The sequence below is a fragment of the Salmo trutta genome, chromosome 20 (genome assembly GCF_901001165.1).
Source record: "Salmo trutta chromosome 20, fSalTru1.1, whole genome shotgun sequence".
Classification (NCBI taxonomy): Eukaryota; Metazoa; Chordata; class Actinopteri; order Salmoniformes; family Salmonidae; genus Salmo; species Salmo trutta.
In genome coordinates this window covers 4355580-4366264 of record NC_042976.1, presented here as the reverse complement: position 1 = coordinate 4366264, position 10685 = coordinate 4355580, and the positions used below count along the sequence as shown (strand labels likewise).

Below are 10685 nucleotides of genomic sequence, written 5' to 3'. Positions count from 1 at the left end.
CAGTCTCTACAGGCTGAGTCTCTCTCTCTCTCCAGTCTCTACAGGCTGAGTCTCTATCTCTCTCCAGTCTCAGGCTGAGTCTCTCTCTCCCTCCAGTCTCTACAGGCTGAGTCTCTCTCTCCCTCTCTCCAGTCTCTACAGGCTGAGTCTCTCTCTCTCTCCAGTCTCTACAGGCTGAGTCTCTCTCTCCCTCTCTCCAGTCTCTACAGGCTGAGTCTCTCTCCAGTCTCTACAGGCTGAGTCTCTCTCTCCCTCTCTCCAGTCTCTACAGGCTGAGTCTCTCTCTCTCTCCAGTCTCTACAGGCTGAGTCTCTCTCTCCCTCTCTCCAGTCTCTACAGGCTGAGTCTCTCTCTCCCTCCAGTCTCTACAGGCTGAGTCTCTCTCTCCCTCTCTCCAGTCTCTACAGGCTGAGTCTCTATCTCTCTCCAGTCTCTACAGGCTGAGTCTCTATCTCTCTCCAGTCTCTACAGGCTGAGTCTCTATCTCTCTCCAGTCTCAGGCTGAGTCTCTCTCTCCCTCCAGTCTCTACAGGCTGAGTCTCTCTCTCTCTCTCTCACTCTCTCTCTCTCTCTCTCTCCAGTCTCTACAGGCTGAGTCTCTCTCTCTCTTACTCTCTCTCTCTCTCTCCAGTCTCTACAGGCTGAGTCTCTCTCTCTCTCTCTCCAGTCTCTACAGGCTGAGTCTCTCCCTCTCTCCAGTCTCTACAGGCTGAGTCTCTCTCTCCCTCCAGTCTCTACAGGCTGAGTCTCTATCTCTCTCCAGTCTCTACAGGCTGAGTCTCTCTCTCCCTCTCTCCAGTCTCAGGCTGAGTCTCTATCTCTCTCCAGTCTCAGGCTGAGTCTCTCTCCAGTCTCTACAGGCTGAGTCTCTCTCTCTCTCTCTCTCTCCAGTTTCTACAGGCTGTCTCTCTCTCTCTCTCTCTCTCTCCAGTCTCTACAGGCTGAGTCTCTCTCTCTCTCTCTCTCTCACTCTCTCTCTCTCTCTCCAGTCTCTACAGGCTCTCTCTCTCTCTCTCCACAGCCAGAGTACAGTCACTCCTCTGTCTCTTTATGCATATGGCTATGTTTCACACTCAGACAGAGAGGATCTTTCCTATGGAATATCTTCCAAATACTAGTCAGCAGTCTACTCTCACTGTCATTCATTAGAGTGGTGTGTGTGTGTGTGTGTGTGTGTGTGTGTGTGTGTGTGTGTGTGTGTGTGTGTGTGTGTGTGTGTGTGTTCGCACCAGTTCATTAAGGATTCATTTGGCTCCATGTAAACAGTCAGTGATTTCCATGTGAAAGCACTGATTCCTTTACTCAGAGATTTCCAACAGAATAAAGCCTCTCAGAGTAGGAGTGGAGTGCTGATCTAGAATCATGCCCCCGTCCTTGTAATCTTATTCATTATGATCTGAAAGGCAATACTGATCCTAGATCGGCACTCCCTAGGGTGTTGTAGACTGGGGGTGGCTGTAACCATCTGCCTTTGATTCCAACAGTTGCAGGTTTGAGTCCAGCGATAGAAAGTTTTGTCAAATTTCAGTGGCCACTCCACCATCTCCATCCACAACTCCCAAAACCTGAAACCTACTTGAAGGTAACAACGCTCACTTTTGCCCCTAGTGGCCAGTTTCCACGTCATCTCCCAACGACGTTCTCAGACATGGATGTCCAATACTGAGTGACGTCCTCAGACATGGATGTCCAATACTGAGTGACGTCCTCAGACATGGATGTCCAATACTGAGTGACGTCCTCAGACATGGATGTCCAATACTGAGTGACGTCCTCAGACATGGATGTCCAATACTGAGTGACGTCCTCAGACATGGATGTCCAATACTGAGTGACGTCCTCAGACATGGATGTCCAATACTGAGTGACGTCCTCAGACATGGATGTCCAATACTGAGTGACCCCGGCTGGTGTGGTCGGCCGATAGCATAGCAGTTTGAGCGTTGGGCCAGTAACCGAAAGGTCGCTAGGTTGAATCCCCGAGCTGACAAGGTGAAAAATGTAAGCACCCACCATGTTGTTGTTATTCGTGGTAGAAGGATTACTGTTTTGGTTTACACACTATATTGATCAGCTGTTTTTATTTTCTGCCTCTCAACAGCTGTATTGAACAGATCGGAGTTGTTGTGAGAGCAGTCTGACTTGAGAGTGAAAAGCAGAAGGAAACATTCTGGTATCAACCAAGTGTTTTAGTTACACTAACTGCACTTTGACCTGATAAGCTGGAATGCACTGTAGCCTATAGTGAACAACAGCCCTGCATACTGCTAACAGGGTAATACTGATTTTAAAAAGGGACTTCTATCCAGCGTGGAACTATGTTAACCCCAGTCATGTTACATTTGGAATGTTGCATGTTTTTTTTTTTATTATTATTGTGATACTCGTGATGTACAGCAGGAAGACTAGTAGTTATTGAGAATGTTGGGCCAGTGACTAAAATGCTTTCTGGTTCGAATCCCTGAGCTGACTAGGTGAAAAAGCTGCCTGTGCCCTTGAGCAAGGCACTTAACCCTAGTTTCTCTGGATAAGAGCGTCTGCTAAATGACTGAAATGTAAATGTACGAAATAAAATCCCGTCACAGCAATACATGTTTTTTTTTTTTGTTCATTCGTTTATTATTTCATTTTTAATTCAAGCGAACAGAATATTTGGCAACATATAACTAGCATTTTCTAACTGATAGCAAAGAAGTAGACTACCTTTGACTAGCCTAGTAATTAGACCATGAAGTTAGGTGCCCTGCCCATCATTATCATGCTTACGCTCTAACATACTATAGCCCAAGGCTGTATGCAATGTTAATACAGTGTTAACATAGACATGAGCTGATAAAGAACGTGATAAGTGAAGAGCCTAGTAACTCCTCCACTCCGTGAGTTTCCACTGCAGTAGAGCAGTCAGAGTGATGCAAGTTAGCGCCTGACGGGCCTTCTGAGGTGGCAGGCTAAGGGGCAGAGCCAGTAGCGGTGGGTAGAGGACAGGGCAGTGGCACCCACAGTGACCCGATGGGCGGAGTGGCAGAGAGGGATAGAAGGGCAGGCCTGGCAGGGTGCGGTCTCGAGTGGCAACTGATGCCTCAAATTCCCAATTCAACTGGAAAGGCAAAGCGGCAGAGACAAAAAAAAAAAAAAACGGACAAGAAGGAGAAACGCCAGAACCAGTAGTGTTCCTCCTCGTTTGACATTGACGGCACCTCAGTGACAAACCACAGCATCAAGAAGACAATCTACGACCACTCTTCACTACTGAAGATCTACTTTGAACCTGTTTGTTTAAATGAGCAGCCTTTTCAACTCCATACCCATATCTGTTGGATCCCGACGAGGAGAAAGAACAAGATACGGTTAAGCGGCGACGTTTGGACAACACCGGACTCGGACCCCGGAGACATTGAACTTTTACCCCTGCTACCGGTTCCATAAAACAAAGCATTCAGCTAAATGACTGTTTTTGGGGGCTTTTACGGACAGTTGCTGTGCGCACCGAGGATGGCGTGGATAAGGCTTATATAATATTGAAATATCCTGTCCCCTACCCTCCATTCCTTACCCTGTGGGGGGAAACACGGAGCATTCAGGAGAGGGGGTAGCTTGAGACACCACCGCGACCTGTGCCACCTTACCACTCCGCTTCGGAGTGGCCGGCCCTGCCGGTCTGGCTGGGATGCGTCTCTCCGTGCTTGTAGGGCTCTTCATCGGTTGCGCCCTGCTTCTCGCACCTGTAACGGAGGGCTGTGGGCCGGGGAGGGGATATGGCAAGAGACGTCCGCCAAAGAAGCTCACACCCCTCGCTTATAAGCAGTTCAGCCCAAACGTTGCCGAGAAAACACTGGGCGCTAGTGGCAAACACGAGGGGAAAATAACGAGAAATTCAGAACGGTTCAAAGAGCTCACTCCCAACTATAACCCTGATATCATATTTAAAGACGAGGAGAATACGGCTGCCGATCGACTTATGACCCAGGTGAGAAGCAGGAATGGGTGTTTTAAAACGTCACCTGGTGGCTTTTATCTCACTTTGACAGCTGTGGCGAGGTGACCAGATCATCTCACTGAACCTGCCGTTCATCGTTCATTTGAGAGTTTCTGTTTGCACTTTGTTAAAAGTTTAACCTATAACTTTAAACCTTATTGATTCTTTGCGCTTTCATCTCTGTTTTGGTTCAACGGATTTCTGTTGACAGTTCAAAATTTACACGTCAATTATGCAATAGGCACATAGGCTTTAACTGTTTAACCCGCTAAATATTTAGGTTATATTGAAACACTGTAAACTACTATTACATGTTTTGATGCGTTAACTTGTCTCCGGTTTCAGAGAGAAATTAAGCTACGCATGTACGTAGACATCACCAAAACATTTAAGAGCCCGAGTTATTGAGTTGATAAATGTTTAGGGTCACCGGTTGTTCTTAAAATATACATCTCTCTTTTTTTAAGAATATAAATCACCCTCGATGGACAGGAATAGTATTCCAACATTTTAATCACAAATGTCCACGTATTTTTTGTATCTGTTTTGAGTAGTGAAATTACGCACGTGCAATTACGCACGGATCATGTTGGAATAGCTAACGATTTATTTGCTGAAACCTCTCTGATCTCTTCTAAAACAGGGTTGAATAAATAACATGTCAGTACATCAATCCATTTTATTAGGATGTAAAAAAAAAAATAACAAAGCAAACAATCTTCCTTTGACCGTTTTGAACATGGTCAATATTTAACCAAAGACATAACATGTCTATACATGTCTAAGGTATCGGTTGTAGGCTACTTCACTTTGACCACCAGTGACAAACTGTCAACAGCATTTATGAGTGTGGGTCACATTAAGCCCATTGTAAACTATAGCCTGTATGTCTATGCTAGTTGTTTTCCTGTGATAATCTCATAACTCATTAACAGCCTAGTGTTTCACCCAAAACCAGTTTCTTATTGTGTCTCCTCTTTCTCCCCCAAAAGCGTTGTAAAGACAAGCTGAACTCCCTGGCCATCTCTGTGATGAACATGTGGCCTGGGGTGAAGCTGAGAGTGACAGAAGGCTGGGACGAGGACGGGCACCACTCAGAGGACTCGCTCCATTATGAGGGAAGAGCGGTGGACATCACCACCTCAGACCGGGACAGGAACAAGTACTCCATGCTGGCTCGCCTGGCCGTGGAGGCCGGCTTCGACTGGGTTTACTATGAATCCAAGGCACACGTGCACTGCAGTGTCAAGTCAGGTATGGGGATGGGATGCAGACGGAGCAAAAAAAACAAAAACAAAACGTATTATCAACATGTATAAAAGTACGACCTATTGTACTGGCAACATGCAGTGCTGCTAGCTTGAACTGCAGTCTCAGAGAATACATTGGTGAGCTTAGAGATCTGTCAGAAAGAGACGAGAGTGATCAGGTTAACCCCTATTGATTTGTTAAAGCAACTCAGTTGTCCCTTTGGTCTGAGTGTTGTCAGTTGTTATTAGACCAACTCAGGACGAGGTGCTAGACGAGCGGTCAGGTGGGGTGAGGTGTTAGACCTGAGGTGAGACAGCTCATTACCGGGCAGTCTGTCAAGACAACTGTCTGCAGGGAGTCAATTAGAGGAAGAGCTTTCTGGGCTCTGGACTTGGGTTGGGCCTTGCTGTAGTCTATATTATCTGGACGTGGGTAGGGCGTCACTGTAGACTACCTCATCTAGACTTTGATAGGGCCTCACTGTAGACTACATTATCTGGTGGTTGTCTGGTGATTGGACTACACGCAAACAGAATATTCTCTGAGGTGATGACTGAGGTGTGTGTTCTCTAAAGATTTCTGTCTAAATGGCTGGAAGTGTAACACAGGGTCAACAAGAGTCAGGCCCTGTTAATACCTGTCTGCATGCACACATGACTGTGTGTTGATGGGATGCAGTGCTTTAGATCGAGTGGCGCGACAGTCTAACACACTGGATATCTGTGCTAGAGGTGTCACTACAGACCCGGGTTCGATCACAACAGGCTGTGATTGGGAGTCCCATACGGCGGCGCGCAATTGGTCCAGCGTCGTCCGAGTTAGGGGAGGGTTTGTCCATGGTAGGCCGTCATTGTAAATAAGAATTTGTTCTTAACTGACTTGCGTAGTTAAATATTATAATTTTTAAAAGTTAAGAGTAGAGTTGGCGCTGGAATGAGAGAGACCCCACTCTAAGAGCTGGTTAACTGATTTACTTTCTCCTTTTGTTTCCCTGTCGGGTGGTTTACGTTAGTCTCCCTGGTCTCCCTTTTCAGATCTAATCTTATCAGCTGGCCTTGGTACTTACCCTTCCCAAATATTTGTTTTTTGGGACCCACTGGAAGACTTGAGACTTCCATTCCAGTGTCTTTGGCTACGTTTAGACAGGCAGCCCAATTCTGACCAGGGCCAAAATGTAGGGAATAGGGTACCACTTGGAATGTGATCTTTACCTGTCTCACACTGAGACTTCTGACCTCAACTCATTTCAGTGGAGATTGAATCATTGGGTTACTCATTAGCTCGTTATAGATTTCTTCTGAATCACGAGCAAAGTTGAGTTGGAAAAGGAGAGGTTGGTAGTTAGTGTGTAGAATGGCTTTTTGAAATGTCTACCTGTAAACACACAGACTGTCAATGTTTCAATATGTTTAAATAAAGTGTGTGTGTGTGTGTGTGTGTGTGTGTGTGTGTGTGTGTGTGTGTGTGTGTGTGTGTGTGTGTGTGTGTGTGTATTGACATAGGGCTTCAAAAGCTCTAATGGGAATTTCAATCGAACGTCCTGTTGTTTCCTTAAAATGTTAATCATGTAAAATCTCATGGAATAAACATGTTGGGCTGGAATGCCTGATTTTTTAAAACATTTTTTAACTAGGTGTCATAACAAGACATCTGCATTTAAACAGGCAGCCCAATTCTGATCCATTTCTACTAATTGGACATTTGACCAATCACATCAGATCTTTTTTTCAGAGCTGATCTGATTGGTCAAAAGACTAATTAGTGATTTAGAATTGGGCTGCGTGTGTAGCAGATCAGACAACCAATCTATTGACATAACCACTTTCATATCAGTTATTGTGTCAGTCTACAGTTCTTAACAGAGCCCTTCAATAAGACCCTATCGCTCTCTATCTCCCTCCTCTCTCCCTCTTTCTCTCCCGCTTTCCCCTCTCTCTATTTCTCTCTCTCCACCCTGCCCCCCTCACTCCTCTTTCTCAGAGCACTCAGTAGCAGCTAAGACCGGGGGCTGTTTCCCTGGTCGTTCTCTGGTCACTCTGGATGACGGGAGCAGCAGAGCGGTTCAGGACCTCCAGCCAGGTGACCGGGTCCTGGCCTCCTCAGGGGCTGATGGCAGCAGGAGCGGAGGAGACCTCGTATACAGTGAGTTCTTCACCTTCCTGGACCACGAGCCTGCAGCCAGGAAACAGTTCTACGTGTTGGGAACGGAGACGGGAGCAAACCTGACCCTCACAGCGGCTCATCTTGTGTTCGTGACCGAGGGTAACTGTTCAGTGGGCGAATTGGCCAAGGGTGCTGTCATGCGGACTATGTACGCTAGCGACGTACGGCCAGGACAGTGTGTGCTGACTGCAGGGAGAAACCAGGGACCTCAGGGAAACCTCTCCCAAGTCATTTGGGTCCACATCCAGATGGACACCGGGGCCTTCGCCCCCCTGACACGCCACGGGTCACTGGTGGTGGACGGCGTTCTAGCCTCGTGCTACGCTGCTATGGACCAGCACCACCTAGCTCACTGGGCCTTTGGTCCCCTCCGCCTGCTGTACAGCTGGACCAGATGGACTGGGACTGGTGCCTTTCTAGGAGACGGACTACACTGGTACTCACAAGTCCTGTATTGGATAGGAACGTTCCTATTGGACCCTGGACATTTCCACCCCTGGGGGATGGTCACGCATGACTCAGAGAGATAAAGAGAGAGAAAAAAAAAGACCGGGAGGTCGCAAGAAAATTGTCCAATCAAATCTAATGTTATTTTGTCACATGCTTTGTAGAAAACAGGTGTAGACTAACAGTGAAACGCTAACTTACGGGTCCATTTCCAACAATGAGTAACGAATAAAAATAAAGAGTAAAAATAACATGGCTATAAAAACGATATATACAAAAGTATGTGGACAACACTTAAAATTAGTGGATTCGGTTATTTCAGCCACACCCCATTGCTGTCAGGTGTATAAAATTGAGCACACAGCCATTCAATCACCATAGACAAACATTGGCAGTAGAATGGTCTTACTGAAGAGCTCAGTGACTTTCAACGTGGCATCGTCATAGGATGCCACCTTTCCAACAAGTCAGTTTGTCAAATTTCTGCTCTGCTAGAAATGGAAACATCTAGGAGAAACAACAGCTCAGCCGCAAAGTGGTAGGACACACAAGCTCACAGAATGGGACCGCTGAAGTGTGTAGCACGTAAAAATCGTCCTTGGTTGCAAAACTGACTACCGAGTTCCAAACTGCCTCTGGAAGCAACATCAGCACAATAACTGTTCATCGGGAACTTCATGCAATGGGTGTCCATGGCCGAGCAGACACACACAAGCCTAAGATTGCCAAGCATTGGCTAAAGTGGTGTAAAGCTCACCGCCATTGGACTCTGGAGCATTGGAAACGCGTTCTCTGGAGGAATCATGCTTCACCATCTGGCAGTCCAACGGACAAATCTGGATTTTGTGGATGCCAGGAGAACGCTACCTGCCCCAATGCATAGTGCCAACTGTAAAGTTTGGTGTAGGTGGAATAATGGTCTTGGGCTGTTTTTCATGGTTCAGGCTAGGCCCCTTAGTTCCAGTAAAGGGAAATCTTAACAATACAGCATACAATGACATTGTAGACAATTCTGTGCTTCTAACTTTGTGGCAACAGTTTGTGGAATGCTCTTTCCTGGGCACAATGCCCCCGTGCACAAAGCTAGAAATAGTTTGTCGAGATCGGTGTGGAAGACAAAGACAGAGCCCTGACCTCAACCCCATCGAACACCTTTTGGATGAAATGGAACGTCGACTACGAGCCAGGCCTAATCGCCCAACATCACTGCCTGACCTCACTAATGCTCTTGTGGCTAAATGGAAGCAAGTCCCCGCAGCAATGTTCCATCATCTAGTGGAAAGCCTTCCCAGAAGAGTGGAGGCTGTTATAGCAGCAAAGGGGGGACCAACTCCATATTAATGGCCATGAGCAGGTGTTCGCATACTTTTTGTCATGTAGTGAGTGGGTGTATGTGTGGTCAAATCCAGCATGTGTGCATAGAGTCAGGTCAAAACAGCGTCCATACAGATAGTCCGGTAGCCATTTGTTTACTTATATATATATATATAAGTAATTTAGCAGACGCTCTTATCCAGCGTGACTAAGGATAAGTGCCTTGCTCTAGGGCACATCGGCAGATTTTTGACTTAGTCGGCTCAGGGATTCAAACTAGCAACCTTTGGGTTACTGGCCCAATGCTCTAACCGCTAGGATACCTTGTTTAGAAGTCTTATGGTTTGGGGGTAGAAGCTGTTCTGGGTCCTCTTGATTCCAGACTTGGTGCATCGGTATCACTTGACGTGAGGTAGCAGAGGAAACAGTCTGTGGCTTGGGTGGCTGGAGTCTTTGACAATGTTGACACTGTCTGGAACAGAGGTCCTGGATAGCAGGAAGTTCGGCCCCAGTGATGTACTGGGCCGTACACACTACCCTCTGTATGCCTTGCAGTTTCCATACCAGGCGGTGAAGCAGCCAGTCAAGATGCTCTCAATGGTGCAGCTGTAGAACGTTTTGAGGATCTGAGGACCAATGCCAAATCTTTTCAGCCTCCTGAGGGGGAAGAGGCATTGTTGTTCCCTCTTCACGAATGTGTTGGTGTGTGTGGACCATGATAGATCCTTCGTAATGTGGACACCAAGGAACTTGAAGCTCTCAACTGTCTCCGCTACAGTTTCGTCGATGTGAATGGGGGTGTGCTCGGCCCTCCATTTCCTGTAGCCCACGATCAGCTCCTTTGTCTTACTGACATTGAAGGAGAGTTTGTTGGCCCTCAACCACACACCAGGAGTCTGACGTCCTCTCTATAGGCTGTCTCATCGTCGTCGGTGATCAGGTCTACCACCATTGTGTCGTCAGAAAACTTAATCGTGATGTTGAAGTTGTGCACGGCCACACAGTTGTGGGTGAAGAGGGAGTACAGGAGGGGACTGAGCACGCACCCCTGAGGGGCTCCTGTGTTGAGGGTCAGCATGGTGGATGTGTTGTTGCCTTCCCTTACCACCTGGGGGCGGCCTGTCAGGAAGTCCAGGATCCAGTTGCAGAGGGAGGTGTTCAGTCCAAGGGACCTTAACTTAGTGATGAGCTTCAAGGGCACTCTGGTGTTGCTGAGCTGAGCTGTAGTCAATGAACAGCATTCTGTAGTCAGTGAACAGCATTCTGTAGTCAATGAACAGCATTCTCAAATAGGTGTTCCTTTTGTTTAAGTGGGAAAGGGAAGTTTGGAGTGCATTGGAGATTGCGTCATCTGTGGATCTGTTGGGGCGGTATGCGAATTGGAGTGGGTCCAGGGTGTCTGGGATGATGGTATTGTGTTGATGTGAGTCATGGCCAGCATTTCAAAGCATTTAATGGCTATAGATTCGAGTGCTATGGGGCGATAATCATTTAGGCAGGTTACCTTGGTGCTCTTGGTTACAGGGACTATGGT

General features: G+C 47.1%; 1 protein-coding gene across 1 annotated transcript; it reads left to right on the top strand.

Moving 5' to 3' along the window:
- The first annotated feature begins 2792 nt into the window (after positions 1-2792).
- LOC115155444 (indian hedgehog B protein) lies at positions 2793-8130 on the top strand. The gene is made up of 3 exons (XM_029702064.1): positions 2793-3967; positions 4969-5230; positions 7208-8130. The coding sequence occupies exons 1-3, from the start codon at positions 3668-3670 to the stop codon at positions 7918-7920; spliced, it is 1275 nt and encodes a 424-aa protein (XP_029557924.1). The 5' UTR covers positions 2793-3667; the 3' UTR covers positions 7921-8130.
- Positions 8131-10685: the final 2555 nt, after the last annotated feature.

Coding starts and splice junctions, on each gene's coding strand:
- LOC115155444 (XM_029702064.1), top strand. CDS start 3,668: ATGCGTCTCTCCGTGCTTGTAGGGCTCTTCATCGGTTGCGCCCTGCTT. Junction 3,968..4,968: donor CCGATCGACTTATGACCCAG/GTGAGAAGCAGG, acceptor CTCCCCCAAAAG/CGTTGTAAAGACAAGCTGAA. Junction 5,231..7,207: donor GCACTGCAGTGTCAAGTCAG/GTATGGGGATGG, acceptor CCTCTTTCTCAG/AGCACTCAGTAGCAGCTAAG.